The following is a 26,491-nucleotide window of genomic DNA, read 5'->3' as shown; positions in this document are numbered from 1 at the left end:
GTTTCTGTATCCCGTGATTAACGTGTTATATTACATTTTCCTTGTTTTAATTTGATTTTGAATTGTGCACTTTGATAAATAAACATGTTTAAACTAATCCACATGTAAATACAATATGTAAACCAACCATTGCACATATACATAAAGTGACATTAGAAAATAATGAGACATAATCAAATTTCAGGTTTCACACTTACTGCAAATAAGTCATATGAGACAGTGAACATGCTGAAAAAGGCGATTTAAAAGATTGTTACGTAACTGTACAAGTGTTACATTTATATCAATGTGACAATAATTCATTTTAGGGGTACTGGGTTCTTGAATAAGTCTGACATTTCTTCCAAGGATTTCTACCAGCAGGGCTCCAGGGTTAACTTAGTACATGAATAAGGCGTGAAATTGGTACGTACCGAAGCCACATAATAGAAAATCCGTTATCTAATATATCTATCTAATTTTTCGTACTCTGAACAGATCAGGTCGGGATTTAAAACTGTGTCAATTTGATGCAATTTAAACCACGTTTCTCCTGTGAGAATTCTTTTACGTATTTATATCTGATTACTGAATTAAAAAGCCAGAAATGATAAGGGGACGTTATGTTGTCAATGCTTATTTACTTTTGGATTACACCGTAAAATCTGAGGATTGATTGGGTCTTTGTTATCATTTAGACTTAGATCTTTCAATCTCATTTTTGATCTTCCGTTTTAACTACTGTGCATATCACAGTCGGCACACCGTTGCCTAAGGACGCACACGGCCCTTTCACCAATTCTTCCATTTTTTTCGTGGTGCATTACATAGTACTTTCATCGTTGCTAAAGGACGTACAGGACTTTTATCAGAAAGTCCATCGAGACTATACCACATAGTCGGAGTGTCTAACATACCGGATAACTTCATAGTTTAAGTATAAAATAACAAGAAATAATTTAATTCATATGTCCTAAACGATCAACAGGTGATGCGCGGCGGGTTTATATTAGAATAATTGGAAAATTTACTTTTAAATCCATATTTATTTCGAGAAAATTGGCAAATCATGATTTAAAACAATCCTATGATAGAAACAGTTACTATTGAGTATTGGAATATATTTCGTGGTATGGTTCCAAATATCCGGTACAAAAGTCAATTTTAGTTTTGTGTTACAAAATAGATGCTCAACACGACTTTATGGATTTCATTATTCGGCAATAAATGTTCCTCCTGTTGTTAGCATAATTTGAAACGATCGGATAGTGACGATGCCAGAAAAGTTAGCTACAAACAGACCTTGGACACAACATTATCCCGGGCATGCTAAATTCCAGAGACAAAGAGTGGATATAAAAACACCCGTCATAAATACATATGCTAAACAGGTTAGTTTCGAATTAATTTTCAACAATCAAATGGTTTTATTAATTTTCAACATTTTTTCTGAGTAGAAAAGCGACACAGTTTGAAGATTAAGAAATGGTTACTCTTAAAAACAACTATTTGGATTCGAAACAGGGTATAATACGAAAGCTAAAAACTTTTATGTTTTGCAAGAGAAATTTAAATCGTTTAACTTATAAAATGTAACAGCATTTAAGACCTACAGTATTGTAATCTCGTAAAACAATTGTCTTTAGTTATTTTTTTTTAGTTAACAAGTTTTATTTAGAAATACTGGTGGTTCAAATTTATATTTTCCCATAATCAAATAACGGATCATGATTAAGTTCAGAAAGTACTTGAAGATCTTTACTTATGACTTAACATTATTTGTACGACCTCTTCGATTTCAAGACATTATCAAATTATTTACCACATGGGTCTAAAGGAAAAGTCCCCGTTACCCCCTTATGTATAAATAGTCTTTAATTTTAGCGTACTACTGCCATTGACAAGAAAGCACTATTAAAAAACATAGAATTCTTACAATAGCAAGATATTTGTCATTTCACTAATGACAGCAATTCTGGGGTTTAATAATGGGGATGTTTTGATAAAGTATTAATTGTACACAATTACGTGTCCTTTATTGAGGTACTCGTACTGCAAAGTCTAGGTGGTATAATCGTCCTGAATACTGCGCTCCCGGGTCATTATTTTTTCCATTTATTTTATAATAATCGCTTTTTAATGCAGCCCTAGAGTTTATTTCATTCAATTTACATCGCCTATTCAGTCATCAGAATGATGATCATTATTAAAAGCTTTGTTTCCTACGTATTTCTTGTCCTTAGATTCTACATATACGGCCATCAATTTTGTAATTAAATAGTCGGTATTGAAATCAAATTTAATATTTGGAACGGCATGAAATACGGTACAAGGGATGGGGTCAATAAAGATCAAATAACACTGGAAAGAAGATGTTATCTGGTTTATATCATATAAAGTTTTTGTATGGAGTTCTAAACACTATGACAAAATTCAAGGTCATTTTGTGATAATATGGTATGATATAGGCATGTCCCTTCACCAAGGGGAAGAGACCGTTTCTCACATTCCTAGCGCTCTTCGGAGAAGTAACTTAATTTCCGGTATATCTGCAAAATATGAAGTTCTAAGAACACACGCAGGCAGATAAATTATGTTCAAATTTAAGTCGCAACACAGGCAATGCTAGAGGCTGTGTTGTCTGGCAAGCTTTTTTTCCTTGAAAGTAATTTTAACATCGTACGTTGCATGAGCAGTAACAACTCGATAACACAAGCTGGAAGAGATTATGGAGCTGGTTGTATTACATATTTGTTGCACTCGAAGTACGGTGTGTGAACTTTATAACACTAAGTTAGCAAAGCATTATAGTTGATATAATGCTTGTTATGTGTAAACTCTGTTTCAGACTGACTCAATATGGAGCTAACATCCATTAAAGTTAGTTTTAATTGAATTTCGCTGAGTCTCATCATGAGCTGGATGGCTAAAGCCTATAACACCTTTTTACCAAATTTGACAACAGTGATCCGTATTTTATGTAGATTTTATTGTATGACTTTTAATGCAGTAGTATGTTACCATGTAACTCCATCAAATGGAAAATCGTGTTAAGAAGTCGAATACATGAAAACCTTAAGCTCCGGGTTCGATGACATTAATTACATAGCGAGTATTGCGATAATACAACGTCCCATTTCAAGTTCTTTACAGAGTAAGACTACATATGTTAGTTTAAAATTTCTTTCTGTAGACATTTAAAAACAAATCGTGTAAATATTTGAATTTAATTTAAATCTTTTAATTCAGTTTTCTGCGTCTTTTAAAGTGTGAGTAATTGAATTACGAAAAGGTGGAAAAAGAAACACTTAATTCTACTTAAAATATTTTTATTTTTTATTTGACTTTACATTCGATGACAGACACTTTTTCATCAAGTGTTTCACCTTTGGATATAAAGTATATATTGAAATATTTAACAACTTTGAAGTATAGTGTTGTTCATGTCTGTATTGTACATATCCCACAGAGTTTACAAGATCACACGATCATACAAACTACACCTTTTAACACAGAACTTTTCTCTAATTGTAACAACTAATCCATAGCTTCTTCAAGGAAGTAACTAAAACTTACATCACACACATAAGACACAATTAGCTTGGCTGTGCCATGCTACCAAAGAACGTTTCGGTTTTCACGAGATCTTACACAAATTATACTTTCTGACCTACCAAATTATAGAAAGTACATTTGTATTATTCTAAATTGAAGGAGGTCATATCAAATTTTTGAACTCTAGATGGTTTCCACCTTATATGCCTACCCATGAACGTGTCTTAATTCCTCCATTTTGTAAATTTCTATAGACCACATCGTTTTACACAGTACATAACAAGATAAGTACAGAAAACTTTAACATCCTACTAAGAGGGCCTCTCCAATTACTAGTTACTAGTAATGTGCCTTTATTTATATTCGAAAGTTTGTGTGCTCATGAAATTATGAAAAAAAGTATTGACAAAAGGCACAACCGGTCTTATTTTAAAATTAAAAATATACTTTGGCTAATATTTCACCGAAAATTTATCAACATGACGCATACATTTCCATACTTCACCGTTACATATATGCAGCTGCATGTCTTGTTTACAACAGAATGATTAATCATAATACCAATACGGTTAGTATCAGAATAAAAAACTTATTTGTGTCTATGAAATTCATATTTCCACTGAAGTTAAAATAAAGAGAGTCCCTTTTGAATATTTGTTCATAGAGGCTCATACACTTTTTGTATTTAATTTTGTCAATAAGATCGGAAAATGTTTCTTGATCGAATTTAAAATGAAATTGAACGAGGTATGCATACAAAGTTTGTAAAAATAGTTACAACACAGTTTAAATTATCCCCACGAAGCTACTTTAAAAATCGCTGCATTACAAAAACACTACAGCTCTTGCAAACAATATTTTCACGTGACAAACCTATCAGAACTTTTACATGTACAACCTTGTAGGTCATATATACATATGCTTTTAAAACGCAGATAATGCAAGTATTTTAAATAAAATATTCAAGCAAGAGTTGCGTATAAAGAGGACGTTGTTATAATAAATTGATTGACAAAGGGACAGTGATATATGCCCGTGAAATTGATCATGTCTAGAGAAGTAGTCTAGGGCATTATCGACATTAAAGGCAATGCCCTTTTCATAAACAACCACTGTGTTTTTTTTTCAACGAATAATCTGAAGCATTACCGTGTGATGATGCTCCGGGCAATGCCCTATTGAAATTTGAACGCCCATGTTAAATGGCTGAAATCAAGGGAAACAACCGATTGAAACAAATGTCATGGGGCGAAGCGAAAAGAACACAAACTGTAAGCAAACACTAAAGAACTAATACTGGATTAGTAACGCATATTCCACCAACAGCTGCCTTGAGCAGATAAACATAAACTGAAACGTCTTAGTCTGCCATGACATGTAGCACTTTACGTGTGAAGGGCGATACCTGAATGAGGACGGATATAAAAACATGAGGAAAGTGATCTGAGCTCAGCAACGAATCCCCTTTATATGTACTCCTTAGGAAGTTAAGATTATGTATAATTAATGGGTTTTCCTTAGACCAGTTGCAACTCGAACAGTGCAAACAAACCCCAATGGAAAGTTACTTGTTTATGAACAACAGAAAAAAAATCGCCAATTTTAATACGCCATGTAACATCTGATCGTTATTCAAGGAATAGAATATTATAACAGAACATCAAGACAAAATTAATATAAAAGTACTAGTATAAAATCCAACAATTCGTGTATGTTACATACTTACTCAATCTCTTATATTTTTTACAGTTGGAACAGTGTGATAAACTTTATAATAAAGTCATGGAAGAATCGAGAAAGTCAGGTGATAGACTTCCAAAGATAAACACTGGAGAGAAAACGGAATCACTGCGATGGCATGCCCTCAGTAAATCTGCCCCAGGCACATTTTATTATGACGGCCCATACAATTTGGAACGGCTAGAACTGTCATTAGCAGGTCAGTTCCACGAAAGACGTCACCATACAGAGTCTATAGATCAAAATAAGCGTGATCATGCTGATGAAAATCGTTCAGAATCCGAACTGAGTGAACAAATTGAAATAAATCCATACCAACTGAGTGAAATTTTACACCGACGTGGATTAGAAAAGCCTCCGATAGTATCGTACGATAAATATGGTAGAGAAATACGAAAATCGAGGCTAAAAAAAGTCCGTAAAAATAATGGTGCTTTGCCTAAAAACCCAACTCTTAGGGAAAAAATAAAAGGAAGGGCTAGACTTGATTATGAAATGGCTAATATGAGAGCAGCAGCATTTTGCGAAAGACAAGCACAAAGGAAGTTCAGAACAGCATCTGCAATCACTCGGAATAGGGACGTTGAACTGGTAGAAGAAGACTTTCTTGAGCGAATAAATAGAGCTGATAACAATATAAACAAAAACGACGAGGATGACGATACGGGTAGTATAGTAATGTCTATCAACAAAGATGAATTGTTCCAAAGAATAGACAAATGGATAATCGATGTTAATAATGCACTTGGAGAAACTGATCATCATCATGTTACATATAAAACTTAAAGGCATAAATAAAAAGTATAGATATCATTCACACCATAGCGCATTTTATTCCACTATAACTGTTATGTAATTACTTGTAAAAAGGCAAGTTGTGCAACAATGGCGTGAAACTGGTAAATTTAACACTTTCAAAGCTTGGTGAACATTGAAATTGAGATAAACCCATAAAATGACATTTAAAGGCATTTTAAACTGTCTTTGGTTTCATTATTGTATTTATTATGGGTACCAACTTGAAGAAGTTTCATTTAAATCTGATTCATACAAGGAACGTGATCAAGTTTTTTTTTTCTTTGGCATTTATCTATCTTTAAAAAGGAGTTGGTATATTCTTGACATTATTCGCATGTGAATAATGTTTCTTGCCAGATTATTCGACTAAAAGCTTAACTTATCAACAGTTTACTACTTTAATTCGTGGTTTCGTAACTTATAGGCGTTCTAAATATACAAATGTATATATGTGAAAAAAGATAAAAAGAACACCTACTAACTAAACTTGAGACGTGCAAATAAAAAAGTAGATTTATAAGATTAAAACTGCACACACAAAAATTTTGAGACAATTGGGCCACCGGGGCTTCAGTGCTCCAACTATCAAATACGCAGCCCCACTAATATATGTAACCACGAATTTGATTAGAATTATTTGATGGTGATACATGTGTTTATCTGTTACATTCATCATTTGTCAAGTGCTGAGCAGTAAAAAGCGATATATTCGATTTTATTTGAAAAAAAATGAGTTGAAGCGAGGTACCCCCAAATCTGGGATCTCACTTCACGTGATTATATACCAGCAGGGCTGCATATTTGATAGTGGGGGCAAGCCCCTGTGCTCTGGGTTTTAGTATTAAAGCTCTCTGTATTCTCAATTACCTCACATGCTAGCATAAGACCGCTTTCAGTCTAAGTATTTTCCAAGGCATTGGATAATGTCACCCTAATTGTGAATAAAAACTGAACAGGGTGTCGGTGATGAGGTTGATTAAATCCGGATATTGATCGATGCAAATCATTACGGGTCTGTGTGCACATGACGCAAAAAATGTTACACACAACGTTTAATGTTGCATATCAAAAGATAAATAACTTTTTTGCGCTTTCTTCTTGATATTGATGTCCGCCTCCACTCACTGTGCAAAGTACATGTATGTACATTCCGTGAACGCTTGATCGTTCCGGCTGTTTGCTCCGACACTTCGAATTATCTATAACTCTGTGTTCCCTATATCTAATCTTGATAAAATTGTCCAAAGGATTAAAAATGAAAGAAAAGCTAAATTTTGAGACGACACTTTTAATCCTCCGGTTTAGAGATGTTTACGTCAACTGTCTTCCGTTAATCTCTCCACCTTTTAATCTAGGAGTACATGCAGGTGCAAGCTAAACTGAATGTATGTCAGTCTTGGACAAAATACTGTAATACAGACAACGTACATGATGGCAGGTGCCCATTTTGCATCAAATTCACTAAAGAATAGTACTTTCGGTCCTGCAAAATCGGCACAGGATACTTTTAGTTCGTTTTTATACTTTAAATGGATGTTTTATGATCGACAGCCCCATCCTCAATATAGCTTATGCATTGATCGAAATACATAACATGTAATGCACAGGTCTGATATAAGTATTTCTAAAATATAAAAGAAAGGGTAGTTGATATAAAAAGAAACAAGTCCCCAAAGCTTCATGGACATTGTTGGAAGTGTTTTTGAGTTTACTTATGGCTCTGAGTGTTAATGACTGGTAGACAGATGAACAGACACACAACAGTACCGGTATACCATAAAACATCAGTCAGTAAAAATCAGAAAAAAAAATTCACAAAATTCCTAAATGTGTTCATTTACTTTTGTTAGAAGTAAAAATATAATCCTGCATTAGTATCTCATGGCCACTTTGGAAACAAACCAAAAATGATCTTTTAAGACCAAAAACTTTTATAAAACCAAGTTTAATTTACACAATGTTTGAAACAGTGTATTTTGTAAACTGTGCTGTGTGTAAATTATAACACTGGCAACCCAAAGTTTGGCATCCCTTAGACAGAATTAAAATGACCCTGTGTCTTTGTCTTTTGACCTTAGAAATCAAGAGGCTTCCTTTTTATTATACACACTAACTGCAAGTATTTAAGACAGATTTAGGACAGAATAGCATTGGCTGCAATTTGCCATTTTGTTGAAAAGTGGATGACTAGATTGGAGAAAAAAGCACAAGACAGCTACTTACTATTGTACAATTTCACATACTAACCCTTTCTGTCATCATACAAAGTAATAAAAACAGGTAGCTTCTATACTTTTCATATAAAAATATCAACCGAAATGAGAATGTGTTTGCTATACTGGTAAAAGAAAGTATCTAAAATTATTCTTAAGTAAAATTTATTTCCTTCAATTTAAGGAGCATCACTAAAGAGACATTGCAAAAACAACTGTATCATCTGATGAAAAGTCATTTTAAATTAACCAGTTCATGAACATACAAATGCATGTACTCTTCTGTATAAAGGTACCATGTACTTTACTCCAGAGCACACATGACTGCACCAGCCTGTATGTTTACTGCACCAAAACAGGTATATATAAACCTAAATAATACCACATAATAAGGGTAGACCAGTGGGAATCAGCTTGGTGTACAATCCACATCCCCATCTTTAGCTGCCTTTAATTTTTTCAGTTCTGATTTTATTTGTTTTTCCATATCTATGATCATTTTAGGTTTCTTGTACTGAAAAAAAAAATATGCATGCTAACTTTCCTTGTAAATAACTTGTATTGTTTCTGATTTAGCAACATGCTTCAATGTATTAAAACTGGATATTTTTCTCATTTTTTGTGTACCACCAAAATTGCAAAAATGTTATATTTACAAATGTTTCAAAACATTCACATACAACAAATCTTATACAGGTTAATATTGCATGGATAAGGTTCTTAAGGTAGGGTGGGTTAAATGTTGTACTTTTCTTTCCATAGAAAAACTGTTTTAAAAGGTTAAAGAATTGATTGTACAAGCACAAATTTCATTTCTTAATACCTCATTAGAGATCAAACGATGCGTTAAATAATAACTTGTAGTAGTACAAATATTCACATACATGTAGTCGTCATACAAATTACGTGGAAACAGGCTTTTATTATGAGAGCGTTGTTAATAGCATAGGCAGACTTACATACTACACAAATTATTTTGTTGCCCTTTTACACCCCTTACACACAATAAATGACTTTAATTTTAAAATGTACATATTATGTGGGACATAAGAAAAACTAATAAAATCAGGCAGAATTACCACCATTGTCAAGGTCATCTTACCATGTTACTCCATGTAGTTCATCATATTAGTAGTATACAGAAGAAGTATGAAACCTGGTGAGACCATAATTATGTAAAAGGGGTGGTACATTATGTACCATCCCAGGCTGAGATCCAAGGATGGGTATGCCAGGTCTGTGCCCCACTTAAATTGGAAAAAAATTATTTTCTCGACACAAAAATTTGACAGAAACTTACTGATACTATGAGTGTGTTGTTGGCATGTGCAACAGATATACTTTCTTGTTCAAGGGGGAGCTGTGCTCTGAGCATATCAGGTATATCAAACTTCTTGTAATATCTGAAACAAAGGGAGATAATCAAAATTCATTACTAGTATCATGTCATTGGTTAGCTATGGTTATTTCTCAATTCCAAACTTTTTTCTCTATTCTTTCCATAAACAAATATTAACTAATGCAAGAAATTGGTACAAGCAGTGATTTTGATATGTACTTTCAATTGGCAAAACTGCCTCCATCAGAAATATGTTTTATTTTCACCTGAAATCGATGACACTTTTCCTTTGGTCAATAACTTACTGTCTAAAATCTAGACCCTTTCAGTATATAGCCTGGTCTTATTACATAGAGTATCTTTAAAGCAAGGATCAATATAATAAGGAGTTGGGATTTTCAAGTTTATACTAATACTAACACTTCTACTACAGATGTCACAAGTGGGTGTTACAACCCAGAGAGTAATGGCAACAAAGTCATCACTAATGGCAACAGAGGATAAATCAATTTATTTGTGAATGGATGATTTCAATACAATTTTACCCATATCTATGCTCAATAAGCTATATTTCTTCTGCTATTATTCATATTTAAACATTTTTTTTATCCCAGTACCATATATGATGGTGTAACCAAAAATTTGAAGTACCAGGTATACAAGATTCCCAAAACTTTCTATTAAAGACCTCTTTAGCTTAAATGCTTCTGTTCGCATCATTTTTAAAATCAACAATTTTAATCACTGTTCATGTCATTGCACATCTTTTCACAACCTAAATAAAAGCTGATCTTGCATCGCTCCCAGTTTTCTGTTATCTCACACATGACAAAACAGAAAACCATGAAAGTGAAATTTTTTTATCATTGATGAAATGTAACTGGCAAAATATAACAAAATTAACTAGAGGCTCTAGTGATCCTTAATCACTCATCTGGTCTTTTGCAGTTCCATAATAGGCAATAACTCCTGTCAGAAATTGGTGCATAACTTTGAACGATTTACACTTATCAAAGTTTTGCATTTTTTGGGGTCTTCAAGGACAATCCCATAATTAAGAGTTACCATACAACTTTGAGACTTCTGAAAGCCTCGTCATAAGGATCATTTCATCAATTTAAAGTTTCTTTCTGAAAAAATGACAATTTTGGCCTTCTACGTACAATATCTCTAAAACAGAGTCATCATACAATTTTAACCCAATTGTAGAGCTCTACAATCTGAAGAAGAAATGTTACATTAATTTTTCAGTACTTCTTATAGTTTTTAGAAACTGTTGAAATTGACAACTTACATCATGTGTTCTAAAATAGCAGTAGCTGGCAGGGTTTATGCTCGATTAACATGATGAACATACTAAAGATGCTGCTGACTAAATTTTGTAACAATCTACTGATTAGTTTAAGAAGAGAAGATTTTACAGAAAAGTTGACCATGACAAAAAAAGGTGATAACAAGGGTTGTGAAGTGGTGGCAAGTGTTCACATGTTCCTTCAGCCAAATAACAGATAATAAATACATACTGTGTTAGTAGTAATAGAACATTTGCATTAGCCCCATTATTATACAAAAAAGGCATAGACAAATGTTGTGGCTGATGTCCAGTGTATTTGAAAAGGTCATCCTCAAAATTTAATTAGCCACATCCAAGCTCATCTAGAATTAGTCTCATGGCTACCTCCTACTGCTAACATAGACATTCTTCTTGAGAATAACAAAATAAAAACAATGCAGGCCTGTAAAACTTACTTTTTATTTGATGTTCTGATTATGATATTTTTTTTATCCTCGTCTATTGAAACACTGTAAGTTTCAACTGGATAAGGTAGGTTCCTCACTCTGGCTATAAATGCAGCATTACTGTCGGTCCTTACAAAAATGGGCTGAAAGCAATCACATGAACATTCTAAAAGATTCAGAAAAAATACTGTCAGCTGATATATATCTTTTGTAACTTAAATCTCAAAATATTGTCAAAAAACTTTTTTGATTTTTAATGCATCAAATAGAAAAAAAAACATACACAAGTCTGACAAATATTTCTTACATTTGATAAACTTTCCATTAATCCTGCTGATTCTAAATTTCTTGGTGCTAATTGTTCTCCAACTTCAAACTGCCATTGGTCTGTACTCTGCTTTGTAGAAAAGCTGTTGAGTTTCTTCCTCCATTTTCTTACTGTATGTGAAACAAGATAATACATCAGATATTTTAATAAAATGCAATACAAGTGCAAATAAGAGGATGTAATTGAGCATGCTTAATACCCCAAACACCCTTCCAATTTGTCTTGGAGTGATCATGCCTACACTTTATGGGATTTCTATAAAAACTAATCATATCCATACTGATATGTTGACTATGTTTACACAAATTTCTTCATTTACTTTAAAAAATGTTTTATTTACATTTATTTTATGCAAAAGAACATAGTACATGTAACATGCATGACAAAAAGACAGTTAAAGGAAGAGAAAAATCGAAATTCACTCAAATCATTGTGGATGCTGCAATAAAATATCATCATTTTTTCATCTTTTTAAATTTTTTTCCAAGATTGAGACTTACTGAAGAATAAGAAATCAAACTGAAATTGATTGATCTTACATCCTCTGGTAGATACTTCATGTATTTCAGGATGAGAATGTTTGATCAATTTAAAGATCTTGCTTTGTACTAAATCTAATCAAAATTAGACCTATCTATTGTTCCATTCAGTCACTGCACCTAGGCATGCACTGACTGAATAAAACAACTGATACCTGTCTATTTTAATTAGATTGCTTTGTACATTGTACTAGTCCAATAAGCTAAGACATTTTTTTATTTGCTATCTCACAGAAGCAACTGCCTGTAGGTAGGCATGTTACCCTACTTAGATACATTATTCTTACTATGAACCAAATAGTCATCTCTTTGTCCCCAAATACTTAATGAAGAATCAAAAACTTCCAATTTCAATATATTTTGTGTGACTGCATGTTGTCAAATCCTAACCAGCCACATGTACATGTAGATTTGAAGTATTATCATAAGGATATAACACAATGTAGTTTTTCTTTGGCAATATACATGTATTTCAGTAATATCAAAAAAAAAGGAGAAATGGAGAAATGTGCAGTGAACAACTTTAGAAAGTGAGATAATTTCATCCATTTTTTTCAAAAGGCAGAATATAAGAAACATTAATCTCTAGTCAGCTGAGCTATGTTTCCCTTTTGTACCTATCTTCAACTTTATACTCAATGCTTATTTTCTGATTTATTTAGTCTGCATCCTAGTTGTGAAACCAAGCACTTATTACAATTTATTTTTAGAACTGAATCTAAGTAACCACAGTTTCATGAATTCTTGGTAAAATTTGGAATAAAATAACCATTACCAACTAATTCATCTGTTCTTAAATCATATTCTTCTGACATTTCTGTACCATCAGGAAATGTAAAGTGAATCTTTTTCCTCCCTGGAAAATTCAAGTAAATTCCAAATACAAAGCAATACACGTACAAAAAATAATTATTTATAAAGAACTTTGTTGAACGCAGCATGTTTATCATTGTTCACCTGTGACAGGTGTCAACACAATATTGGTAGCTGACACACTTAAGTATAAGTATTTGTATAAATCAGGCAAAATGAGAAAAATCAGAAACATGCATTCCAAAAACTCAAGAATACTTTCTCTATTTGAAATCTCTGCATCTTTGGCTTTGCTCAGAATTTTTTCAATAGAATCTTAGAAAAATGACATTCGTTTTTGACAGAGTTATCTGCCCTTGAAATGTTAATTTTCAGTGCATTTCAATGAAATTGTAGCTCAATGGTCCAGCATGATATGGAAAACTTGTCTGTTTTCCTTGATTCTCATCGTGCAAATAGTCAAATTACAATATCGAAATGATGGATTTTTTCATACCATGTTTCATCTACTGCTTGATTCTTACAGGGACTGATACTTATGCATCTATTGGAATTAAAGTTTAATATGGACGACAACTGGTTTGGACAAAATACAGCACAAAATTTGAAATTCAATTAAGGGTGAAATAAGTTCTGCTTTAAGAGTGCTAATCAAAGACCATTGCCTTCAATCTTTGTATCTAAATAAACGTTAGCAATGAGAATTTGATAGAAAAACACAGGCAGGGATATTAATACGGAATCCTATAAATAAAAATTTTTAAAAATCAAACCAAACTTTAAAAAAACAGAATATTTCTCTTTGTGACCCCTATGGCTCCTCATAACACAAAAAAGCAATATATCTGAAATATGTTTTAACAAGAGGCTCCTAGAAGCCTGAATCGCTCACCCAGTTAAATCTTTGCCTTTCAAAGACAATAACTGTAACAAAGAGTTATCTGACAATTTTGACTTAAAAAAAAACACTTTGGTAGGACTTATCATAGGGATCATTTCTTTATTTATCAAATAGTTTTCTTTCAAGTTATTGGATAAACATCCTTTTTTGCATTTCAAGGGCAATAACTCTTACAAAAAATTGTGTCTGACAACTTTGATCCAATGCAGACTTTAGTGGGCCTTATCTTAAGGGTCATCTCAGCAAAAAGAGTAAAAGTTTCTTTCTATTTATCATAGTTTTCAAGATATTTGCCGAAAACTGAAAAAATATGTCATTGTTTCAACTGCCAAGGGCAACAACTCTAACAAGAAGTCGTCCAACAACTTTGATCCCTGCAGACTTTAGGAGGCCTTCTTATAAGAATTTGGCTAAATCTAATGGCTTTGGAAATGTATGAGAAAAACTTTTGACTGAGTTCTCCCCAGGCCAATATAGCACTGTATTTTACAGTGCAATGATTTCTAAGCACTGTGCTATAATTTTAGAAGAAGACAAAAAGATCTGTACTTTGCCAGTAAGCACTGTGCTAGTCAAAAGTTTTTGGCAGAACACTGTCCCTATATTCCACTTTCAGTAGAACATTGGTCTAGTAATGTCAGAGAAAATTTTTGATAGAAATATCATTAAAAACAGCAAAAAAAAATGTCAAAAAAGGGCGATCACTCAATCATGGCTTAATAAATTACAACAAAAAATTTAACAAATGATAGATCTCATCATACAGAACACTTTTTCTCATTTACAATTTGGCTGAACCTAACGGTTTTGGAGAGAAATGTTAAAAAACTTCTACCTGACCCCTAGATGTACATATACATTCTACATTTTTTGTATTTTTAGTAATAGTTTTTGAAGGATCAGAAATCCCCACATCAGCTCTATGCAGAATACCCTAAAGAACATTCATATCAATTTGGTTCAAATTGGTCAAGTAATGTCACAGGAGAAGATTAAAAAAAAACATAAAAAAGAGCAAAAATAAGGTTGAACAAGGGCAATAACTCCAACATGGCTAAACAGATTAAAACGGAAATTCGATTACATACAGATCTTAGCATGCTGAAGACTTTTACCCTGTCAGAATTTGACTAAACCCAAAGATTTTGGAGATATATGCGAAGAACTTCTGTCTGACTCCTGTGTTTCATTTTTAGAAACAGGGGCGAATTTTTTTTTGATGGATCAAAAATCCCCTCGTTAGTTCTATGCAGGATATCCCAAGGAACATTCACACCAAGTTTGGTTCTAATTGGTCAAGTAGTGTCAGAGGAAAAGAGTTTTATTAATGATGACAGACGACGGATGATGATGGACGCTAAGTGATGGCAATAGCTCACGTAGCCTTTGGCTAGGCGCACTAAAAAAGCAGACAGGGATTTTCATTAGGAATCTAATGAAAAAAATAATTTCTAGTCAGAATATAGAAAAGGCGAGTCTTTGGGTGTGGCTCCTCTGGCCCTTTATAACTCAAAAATTGTAAGAGATCGAAGGCAATGTTCTTGAAAAACACAGGCAGGGATTTTCTTAAGTAACCAAATAAAAAAATATTTAATCCAGACCAAAACTTAAAAATTAATATTTATTTTGGTGTGGCTCAATTTTGTACCCTTGGTACTTCTCTCACTCCAAACAGAACAAGGATATTGTAAGTCTATCATGTAAGAGTAATCAAGGGAACCAAGGTTATAGCGGTAATCAAAAGAATGTAATCCAGGGACAAAGACCAGACATGGAAAACAGACATACACAACAAAGAACATAAAGTAACAAAAATGATACATACAAAGTAACAAAAGTAAATGAGCAACTCGGACTCCACTAAAAACTGGGAGCATGGACCAGGTGCACCAGTAGGGTAAGCGTCCTCTGCTTTTCTAGAAACACCCGCCGAGTTGCTCATAAAAAGTCAAGTCCGGTGTAGACAAATGAGGGAAGGAAAACTATGACCTGTCGAATAAATCAGTTTTCATGGTGCTGATGGATACACCATAACGATCCACAAGTTCATGATAACGGCCATAAAACTTATATAGTGATGACTTCAATCTTGTAGCAACATAACCCTGTTCCAGAAGCCTATTTGTTAGAGTTCTAGCACGATACAAAAAGTATGCGTAGTTTCGGCAAGCTCTGGCATAACGTATGAGTTGTGATATGAACACTCCATACGCAGGAGCCGAAGGGATGTTGCCACAGATGAAAGGAAAGTTGACAATTCTGAATGAAAAGTCATCACGTTTGTCGTAAAGTTTGGTCAATAGTTTTCCTTTACCATCGATTTCTAAGTGTAGGTCAAGATATGAGGCTGACTTCACAGTATGTGTAGTATCCTTTATCTCAAGTTCTGTTGGGTATATGCAATGTATCAAATCCCCGAAATTAGGATTGTTTAAAGATAATACGTCATCTATATAGCGGAAACTGAGATTGAAGGATATAGCCAAACGATATTCTTTCTTTCTGATCAGATCAGCTATAAAGTCAGCCTCATAAGAGTGAAGGAATAGGTCAGCAAGTAAAGGAGCACAATTTGTTCCCATTGGAATGCCGACCGTTTGTTGAAAAACATGTCCACCACACTGGACAAATGTTGTCAATTTAAAATTCCAGCATTTTGTAAACATCTTCCTCTGTATATTTGGAAGATGATTTGGAATTCTTTCTTACAAAGTATGAGGAATCTCTACCAAGAACTATATATTTGTATCTAGGTGTACCATCTTTTTGGAAAAACAACGATTTTAACTGAGTATGGGGAGTAGAAGTATACAGTGTTGAAAAATCATAGGTTTTAATGCTATTATATTCAGATAATAGTAAAAAATGTTTAACATATAGAATTATAAAAAGATCACATTGACACTTGAAGTGTCCAAATCGGATCAAAAAGAAGCTTTTTTTATCTGTTCTAATGTTATAAACATCCATTTTCTCCTTCAACAGTATTCTATTGTGATGATGCGGTTATCTATATTTATTGTGTTATTCAATCTTTATGGTACACACTATAAAGCTAGAATGAGCCATATGTAAGAATTAAACATACATGTACCACGTAACGAAAATTGTTGCTTTGGATTGATCTATTCAATGACTTCATAACAAAACATGACAAATGTAGGACTAAGATTTAGATCAGACCAAGCAGCTCCAGGACAAGTTTGGAGTACATACTTATGTTTCATTAGGAGCATTTTATGTTTCACCTGTCTCACATAACATGTTGTGCAAATGCAGTTGGACCTTGTTAACTCAAGGTCTAAGGGACCATGCAAAAATGTTTGAGTTATCCAAGGTTCGAGTAATATGACATTGAGTATAACCCCAAAATAGTTTGGTTGATGATTGTTTCCACATTTACATCATTTGTTGTGCTTGTGCATGTACATGTGCTTCACATTACACAGTACTCATAATGTCTTGTGTTTCATATTTAAAGATATTTTTATGCATGTTGTATATCATGTTTGATATACTGAAAAGCACAGAGCGTTTTAGTGAAATTTCCTTTTTATTTTTTCTGCATTGAAAACATCATAAGTTCATAACATGCTGCTTTGTATGACTCACAATCAGGAGAATTGTCAAACCATGTGCTCTACTTTACAAGACAAAATTTCAGATTCACTGGCTAAAGGAATGTAGTCCATTTTGAAGATCACTAGCCGGGAATTTTGTTGGACAGTGGGGGTGAATTGTTATAAGCATTTCCTGGTAAAAAAACCTATTCTTTTGAATAAATGAACTGCTTTTGTATCATAGTTTGAAAAATGGAGCAACATTGTATGTCTGGCCCTGTGATTTTTCTACGGAATTATGTATTGCCATTGCCTACAACCATTGGTTCTCAAATTATCTCCCTACACATGAGCCTGTGGTTGTGGACCTACCTGATTATGACATATCTTTATCCATATTTGAATAAAGATGGTTGTACAGTTCATAGCAACTCCCCCTTGTTAGTAATGTTACAGTTAGAATTAGAATAAATCCAAATAAATACCCCAGAGTTTTAAATTCCATCTACAAACGCCATGATGATCTGGGATCAGACCACATTCACTTGTTTCTATTAATATTTGATAATCGTTCATTGATAGAAACAAGTGTCTGTGAATCTAACAGAATTTTTGAAAATCGTGAATGCATAAACTTCAGTTTTGACGAATGTTAAAAATCAAAATCATTCATACATATTCGTGTTATTTTGCATCAAATGAGCCAGAAATGTTTTACCATCTTGATTTAGACATGTTTTCTGTGCTGAGCGCAGCTTTTCGAGCCATGTGGAAGCCATGTTGTTTATAGTAACACGAAAGAACGGTAATATGGGAGATAACTATATACAGTAATATTAGAGGTCTCAGTCTTGTATTCTTTGCCCCATAGGCTTCTAAAGTATTCATGATTTAAAAAAAAATAGACAAGAGTTTCAATCTAACTTTTGACAAAAATACTTATTGGGTCATTTTAGAAAAAAAGGCACGAACTTTGGGGGTACAGGTCAACTCGTACCTTCGGCAACTCGTACCCAACAAACTCGTACCTTAGTATATATGCTTAAATTACTTACAGGAATGTAGTCTATCTTCCGACGTCTGGACATCAATACAAAGGCAAGAGGAACCATCTTGGTGTTGTTGTTTGCAGTGATGAAAGCATGTACGGACAGCAGCTGAGTAAAAGGCTCCTTGACTATCTTGAATGTACCGTCGATGAACCAACGCCTCGCTTTCTGTAACACACGTAGTTGATCTGGTGTGGAGAAAAGTATATGACGCTGTGTGTCAACTGTAATGTCTCTTTGCAGAAACCTGGCAGGAATGAAGTCTGTGTCTATCTAAAATTATAATAAATAAATGCAATTATTCATGTTAAATAAAAATTCTGAATGATGAAAAAATACATCTTTATGTGTTGGATTGTTGGATATTATTAAAAGTGTATTATCGTTTGTCTCATTTACATTTACTACTTTACATTCGCAATGTTCTCAAGTCAGTTAAAATTTCTGAATGATTAAAATATATATATATATGTTGTTTCTTAAAATTGCATTGTTTGTTCTTCTTGTCTTTCTTACTATCATTTATAAATTATGTCTTAAAGTCTAAAACTGTACATTTACTCCATATCCCTTTGTTATTTATGCAATAAGTATAAATTTCACTTACCTCAAAATCTAAACTGTGTGGTTCAGCGGGACGAAGTTTCTGTTTAACTCTGTTAACAGTGCGCTGAAGATTGGTCTGCTTAATGCGGCTACCAGCTGGCTGACTAGGATCTGTACCATTGTAAATTGGTTTTGAAAATGAAGTGTACTTAGTTTACCTGCACTGTAATCTTCACAGAGGTAAGCATACCCGGGTCTGCTGTGTGGCAGTGCTGGAACCGACCAGCTGCAAAGTTGTCACCCTTCTGCAATACCGTGGCTTCTGCTTCTGAAAGATAAGATAAGAATTTGTTAACATATTCTTATTAACAATATCAATTTTTAAAAACGTATGGGTAACTACAAATGCATGAGCTGCTGACTGATCCTATCTTATTGGAAGACCAAAAAAGATATTAAGATTTTTACCTTTACTGTATAACAGTCTTATTTCTTTTTCAAAATTTTATTTTTATCCCAATCAAAATGTATATCTTAATTCTCAAAATGTATATTTTATTTCCTAAAATGTATATTTTACACGCATTTGTTATTTTGTTATAAATATATAGAAAGGTACGAGTTTGTTGGGTACGAGTTGCCGAAGGTACGAGTTGACATAGACCCGAACTTTGGCAGGGGGCGTAGCTGCCTATACGCAAATACGCAGTTGCGTACTTTCGGAAAAAGTAACAAAAATTAAAACACACATTTTAAAGATGAAATAAAGGCTATTTATCACATATGCATACCATGAACGTAGTATAGGCTCTGAAAAACTGGCTCCAGAATCGTTAAAATTCAGGAGTTTCCCTCAGGGCTTTGCCTTGCCGGACTAACTGGGGGCCTTGAGCGACCCCCCAAGACCCCTCGCCGTAATTTTGCGTACAAATAAAACAGGCCTAGCTACCCCACTGTTTGGTACATCAGAACGTGTCAAACAAAACATAGACTTTCTACTTTCACTTTTATTTTGAGTTCATAAAATAGACCACTTTTTTGAAGCCTTATTTTTCATGAAAATACTGTTTTTACCCAAAAAGAATTTTTTTTGTCATAGCTTGACATTTACCCTGTACTTTAGGTGAAAAATTATACTTTTTGCCAAGAAACAAAAACAGGAAAAGGCAAACAGAAAGCGCACTATATATTTTAGCCTCCATGTAATAAAAGACTGCAATTAGTGATACCTGCACAGAATTATTCGGTCTTTTAGAAAACCATTTGTATCATTCAACATTCGTCTTTTACTAATCTGATGTTTTCTATTTACTTTATTTTTTATGATACAAATGGCTTTCTAAACGACAGAATAATTCAGTCTACGGTAATATCATTGCTACTTATCAGCTTAAAAATCATAACATTCCGGAGACCTACGTACTACCATATGTCGAGTTATATCAATATTCAAATAAAAATTAGGAGGATTGCAGAGTCAGGAGCCTGTGATGAAATACGCCCAAATTAACTGACTCGGTCCGGGACTTTATATATATTTGTAATGAATTATAGATGACCTGTCTGCTATTCAATTACTCCTACAACGTAAGAGGTTGGAATTCCGTTCCTCTATACCCCCAATGACACCAAGTTAAAAAATAGCTTGCCAGACAACCTCTAGCACCGCTGGAGTACTATTCAATGCGTTATTCTTTACGAAAAATAGACGCAATAGGAGAAAAAAAGTTGTTCCCGACTATCATATGCCCATTTTGTCTAAATTTTGCGCAAAATCAATATGGGGATTTTTTTCCCCGTAACCCTCCCGCCCTCACTTCAAGGATCTGTCAAGTGCTGCTACTCGAAACTATTTCTGGATACGCCACTGGTTATATGCCGATTGGTGGTTTTTACGGTCTTGACTATCCTTGCGGATCTTGCACGACCGCCCCTTGTGGGGATTGTGTTAGTAGATGTCTGTTAGTTGTTGGAGGTAGCGGATCCCAGCCTTTGGGATACCTGACCGAAGAACTCAGTCAGAGTATGTCCTAGTTAGCGACTGGGCTACTCCAAGACCTCACGTGGCTCCGAGAGCGTTGCCCCACTCTAACTGTTTGGGAGTGCGTCAACGCGAAGAGTGTGGGTTATATGGAGACTGCAGTTGGTTAAATAATGATATTAATGGCAAGCTAAAGTGCACAAAAATGGATGTTTTCAAATATTAAAAAATGATTTTTTTAATATTACAAATTTGATTTCTAATATCACAAAATCCATTTTTTATATAAAAAAATCATTTTCAATATTAAAAATTCAATTGAAATTTATGGCAAGCCTAAGTGGACAAAAAATGCGTGTTTTCTAATATAAAAAAAGTATTTTTTAAGATTACAAATTTGATTTCTAATATTACGAAACCCTTTTTCACATTAATTTTTTTTATTATTATTAGAAATTGATTTTTCTAATATTAGAAAATGAATTTGTTGTATTCAATTAGTGATACGGTTTTTATTTATACATGTATTAGAAAATTATTTTGTTATATGAAAAAATATGACAGTGATTTTGCACTATTGCAGAGTTGCATTTTGATATTAGAAATTCATTTTATAATATTACAAATGCAATTTGCAATATTACAAAATGTGTGATATTTTATTATATTACTAAATCAAGAAATTGTAATATTAAAAAAAATTATATTTAATATCTCAAAATGTTCTAATATTTAAATCAAAGTACTCATGTACTGAATCAATTTACATCGATCGTTTTAATTTTTACTCCTCAAATAATCGTCGCCCCGTGCAGGTCCGGATGTTAAAAGAATAGGCCTGCAGCAGCGCTAAGCTTGTCGTAAAAGGCGACTAAATAGTGCTCAGAACCCTAGCCGGGGGTTAGAGCGCTCTGCCCACAGAGCAACTGGGATGTGTGCCCCAGGTGGTGGAATGGGGTACCCCTGGCGTGTTAATGCTGGGGTTGTCAGGCTATAATACGGAAAATCTGACCGCAAACCATAGTGGTGCACTGTGTTGGGAAAGATGCCACGTTCCTCGCACGTTAAAGAACCCTACTGTGGTGTTCTCCCGGGGTAGGAACCAAGGGGCTCCGCCACGGGAGGCTGAATTGCCCGACCCTGCCCACCTCTCCCTGTTTCCAGTGGCAATCAAAATTTGTCGACCCCATTGTCCTTGTGTCCCATCCCTTTTTCATTTCATCATCATTTCATGTTCATTTTATCATCAATTTCATGTTCATCGTCTGAATATAGCTGAAATACTGCTGCTCGGACGTTAAACCCCAACAAACAAACAAACAAACATCAAATAATCGTCAAATTGCAAAATAGGGATAAGCTATAAGTCTCGAAAAGGGAATCGACTTGAAACATATTTAGGCACAAGCTCATTGTTGTAACTGGTTAATGTTAAACTCTTCTGTAGATTCACCATGCTGATTACAAGGGACATTCAGTTTACCAAACTTCACGTGGCATCGTAGCAGTTTTCGTAATATTCAGGTTTGATGTCCGTTTAATAGGACATGGAACACCTAGATGACTGAATACAAACCTTTCCGACATTCTGCCTAATTGAACTACAAACTTCTAAATGCCAGATCCTTCCCAGTTCCTAAATTTTCAAGTCGAAATTCAATTTATCGACCTCCAGTTCGAAACCATCAAATCATTCAAACTTGAGCCACAATCGTTGAAATAAATCCTGTCCTTAGATGCATGTACCGACAAACTACAACTATTTCTTAGCTGATGAGCTATATATCTCAAGTGCTACAAATTGTAGCATAGACACCTATGTGTCACATAAAAGCGCTTAGTTTCTGGACACCTAGTTCCAGTGACACGTACAATAACAAAGTATTGCCCAGCATGTCGGTTTAATGCAAAGAAAGGCTCCATATTTTATAAATGCACGATACAGTGGATGATACATCAAGTTGGTTTCGGGGGTTTGGCTACCCTTTTGTTCTAAATTTGGAAAGAAAAACACCAAAAAAAAAAGAGGTAAATAATAGCCTGGAACCCCCTTTCAACAAAAGTCTACCCAATTACGATTATCACCTCACTTCTTCTTATTGAAATTTTGCAATTATGATATTTACACGATTTTTTTACGGCAACTTTCTAAGTGACCAAACGCAATTATTTTCCGAAACAACACACATAGGCCATAACTAGTAACAGGAACCATGTAGCTGAGCAACTCTTGGCAAAAGGAGCGTTTTATTCGAGAAAATAGGATGGAAAGATCTTAACTGATTCTGCCATTGCCATGATGGGATCGTCGTAATTGCTACGATTATCAGTTTCATACCAGTGTTATATTAGTTCATAATGTAAATATTTGGATCCGCCTGGGCCTGCATAAAATAGATGAAGGCAGCTATTCTAATTTGTACTCAGCATTTCTCTTTATATTTCCTTTCTAGGATTGATGCGTATGACTATTTATTATCTCGTAGGGTTTTCATTTCTAGCTAATCATCAAATGGTTTATTTTGCGTCTAAGAATAAAGCAGTTTTAAGCAACTTAAATATATATATTATCTTAACCCGAATAATCCAGTTTCTCTCAGTATCCATTTCTTTTCTACTCTGGAGGAATGATCGTAATATAACGACTGGAATTTTGGGGTTAATTAAATGGTAGTTAATTCGAAGCTAATATATAGTTGGCAGTAAAGTTGTTTGATGAGTTTGTTCATTGGTGTAAACAACAAAGGATATATCAAAAATACCTGTACAGTGGACCTTACCATCTACATTTGAACCTTCACGGGGTATGTAAATGGATCTGTTTTCCTGTGGTGGATTAAAAGATAATTGCAGAAGCTAACAGGCTTTACAAATCTATAAATCTAAATTGGTGAAAAATATTTTCTAATTTTAAAAGAATGAGTTTGTAACATTAAAAATTTATTTTCTAATATTATACACATACTGCCTGTAGTAGAGGGTGTTGCACTGTAGTATCACACGAGGTAAACATATTACACGAGACGAAGTCGAGGGTGATATATTTACAGTCTGACACCATGCGTAACACACTCTACTACAGGCAGTATGTGTTATATTATACTGAATACGAGAGTATGATATATCGTGACGTCGAGGATGATATATCCTAGAGGAGTGTCATATATCGTGACGTCGAGGGTGATATATCCTAGAGGAAGGTGATTTATCGTGTGATATATCGATCCACCAATCACTGTTGAGTGGGGACGGGGCAAGTAAAGATGTGCAAGGAATAAACTAAAATAAATCATCACCCATTACCCAATCAGAATTCACGATTTTTGTATGATGTATAATATTACAAAATATTGATATTTGTCCACTTTGGCTTGCCATAGATATTTCATGAATCAATGTTGCTAACTATAAGGCATAGAATACTTTTTTGAAAGTTTTTGTAAAATGCAATGTCTCATTGTGGATGAACATGACAAATATAAAACATGATTTTTTTTCCTTATCGAATCAGGGACTTTGTATTACACTCCCTGAACGAACTAAACCATTTTTCAGCTTTCATTGGCATATACATTTTTGAGCTTATTTTTATGTGTGTTTGATTCTTTTAATATTTTTCTACAGTGGCAAGACTTGAAAAGGGGTGTGATAACACCAAAATACTTTAACACCGCTGCATTATTTGCTCCTATCCCATGTCGGGAATTTTTGGCCTCTGTATGTCTTGTTTCATTTTCACTTTCAGTTCACTATTATATATATGTAACTTGAGTCTATAAGGGCAACTATTTCGCTGTACCTGTGTATAATGTTGTTTTGTGACCAGCTGCAGCCTGTCTTGTAGTGTGAGGGTTAACATTCCTCGTCATTTATTGAAGACCCATGGTTGGCCTGGAGCTGAGAGTTTTCATCTCAGTGGGGTTGTTATCTCTTTGACATATTCACCAAATCCATTTTCGTTATGTTGTTTACTTGTTAGCGCTTACTATCTTTTCAAACTTTACATAATCTCTATGCAAAAGTGCTGACAATCATACACGGAGATGACGCAAGGCTGGTCCAGACATGCTATTTTCTCGTTTTCAATTTTAATGTATTATGCCATTTCTCTCTCTCTCTCTCTCTCTCTCTCTCTCTCTCTCTCTCTCTCTCTCTCTCTCTCTCTCTCTCTCTCTCTCTTTGCAAAACTTAACCTAAAAATTAAAAAAAAGAGGATGCACATTGGTAATACGTTATAAAGATTCTATGAAAGTTTTATAAAAGTCAGTTCAGAAGTGTAGAGTAAGTTACGAATAAGAGAATGGATAAATGATAAAGTTCACGTTTGATGGTGTGAGACCTAAAAAAAGACGCGCATTTATTCAATGCAAAATAAGATATGTGAAATTAAGTTTCATTAAAATCCATTCAGTGGTGTAGGAGAAGTAGCGTAGAAGAGATTGGTACCCCGGCCTTTGCGCAATGGACGGAAGGAAGGGCGGAAACAACTATCACTATATACCCACCAAAAACTTTGCAAGTGTGGGATATAATAATTCCTGTTTAAGATAGATAATCAAATAAACATCGGATATAAATTACGACCAACGCAATCATACATACACTGTATAAACAAGCAAATAGTTTCAAACAATACATGTTGTATCCTCAGGAATATGAAAAAAAATGTAAATCAGAAAGATATCTTCCTGTTGGATTTCTATTGTTCTGAAAGCGCTGATCGTGCATGCTTACATCGCAGTCATTGTTTGTAACACAGGTAGTTAGGCGAAAAGACACTCCAACACAGAGCAAACTTGTTAATTTGTGTTAATATATTTGTGTCCTGCCCTTTTAACAAAATTCTTCACCTTTAACCGAAGCAAACAGAAATGTTTTTGCTCAAAGTACAAAAAAGTATAAAACAAAGACAAAGAAGATTGGTTAAAAGGTGTATGCATGTAGGAATCATCGCAGGCTATTGTACGGAGAGAGAATTGTAAGATCGTCGGGCAATGGCAATTTTGTCTACATTTTAATATCTTTCAACCCACTTTTCCTCTATTTTCAAGCTAATAATATGTATAACTCCATGTTTTAACGCTTTTTACTTTTTGTAGCTTTAAAAAATAAACTTAAAACTATATCTGGATCATCCAGCAGATCATATGTCATCCAGTAACAAATCAATGCAGTTACTAATTGTAGTATCCTGATATTGTTAAACACTAAAAGTCCAGTTTTAAAACTTCAGAACAAGCAGAAAATATATACTTTTATTGTATGAGAACTTGCGATCAAGTTCATATTCTCAAAACTGTACGAATGAGGAAGTATGTGCAGATCGCTGATTGGTTATGTTTTGGATATCACATGCACCACCAATAGACAAAATTGTATTTTTAGTAAAGCCTGGTTTGAGATATTACCT

At 34.0% G+C, this 26,491-nt stretch overlaps 2 protein-coding genes across 2 annotated transcripts; one reads left to right on the top strand and one right to left on the bottom strand.

Annotated features, from left to right (window-relative positions):
- Nucleotides 1-301: 301 nt before the first annotated feature.
- Nucleotides 302-6,093, top strand: LOC148621550 (uncharacterized). The gene is made up of 2 exons (XM_088576049.1): nucleotides 302-1,370; nucleotides 5,284-6,093. The coding sequence occupies exons 1-2, from the start codon at nucleotides 1,254-1,256 to the stop codon at nucleotides 6,058-6,060; spliced, it is 894 nt and encodes a 297-aa protein (XP_088432175.1). The 5' UTR covers nucleotides 302-1,253; the 3' UTR covers nucleotides 6,061-6,093.
- A 706-nt stretch (nucleotides 6,094-6,799) lies between these two features.
- Nucleotides 6,800-18,301, bottom strand: LOC148621549 (protein DPCD-like). Its single transcript, XM_088576050.1, has 6 exons — nucleotides 18,224-18,301; nucleotides 13,007-13,087; nucleotides 11,672-11,802; nucleotides 11,374-11,507; nucleotides 9,586-9,688; nucleotides 6,800-8,799 (listed from the first exon to the last, which is right to left on the bottom strand). Exons 1-6 carry the CDS (start codon nucleotides 18,282-18,284, stop codon nucleotides 8,695-8,697), a joined length of 615 nt encoding a protein of 204 aa, XP_088432176.1. The 5' UTR covers nucleotides 18,285-18,301; the 3' UTR covers nucleotides 6,800-8,694.
- Nucleotides 18,302-26,491: the final 8,190 nt, after the last annotated feature.

The sequence above is a fragment of the Perna viridis genome, chromosome 3 (genome assembly GCF_037379345.1).
Source record: "Perna viridis isolate PV_CMFRI_1.1 ecotype Kerala chromosome 3, ASM3737934v1, whole genome shotgun sequence".
Classification (NCBI taxonomy): domain Eukaryota; kingdom Metazoa; phylum Mollusca; class Bivalvia; order Mytilida; family Mytilidae; genus Perna; species Perna viridis.
The sequence above is the reverse complement of the archived record's forward strand: the minus strand, read 5'-3'. Positions and strand labels throughout refer to the sequence as shown.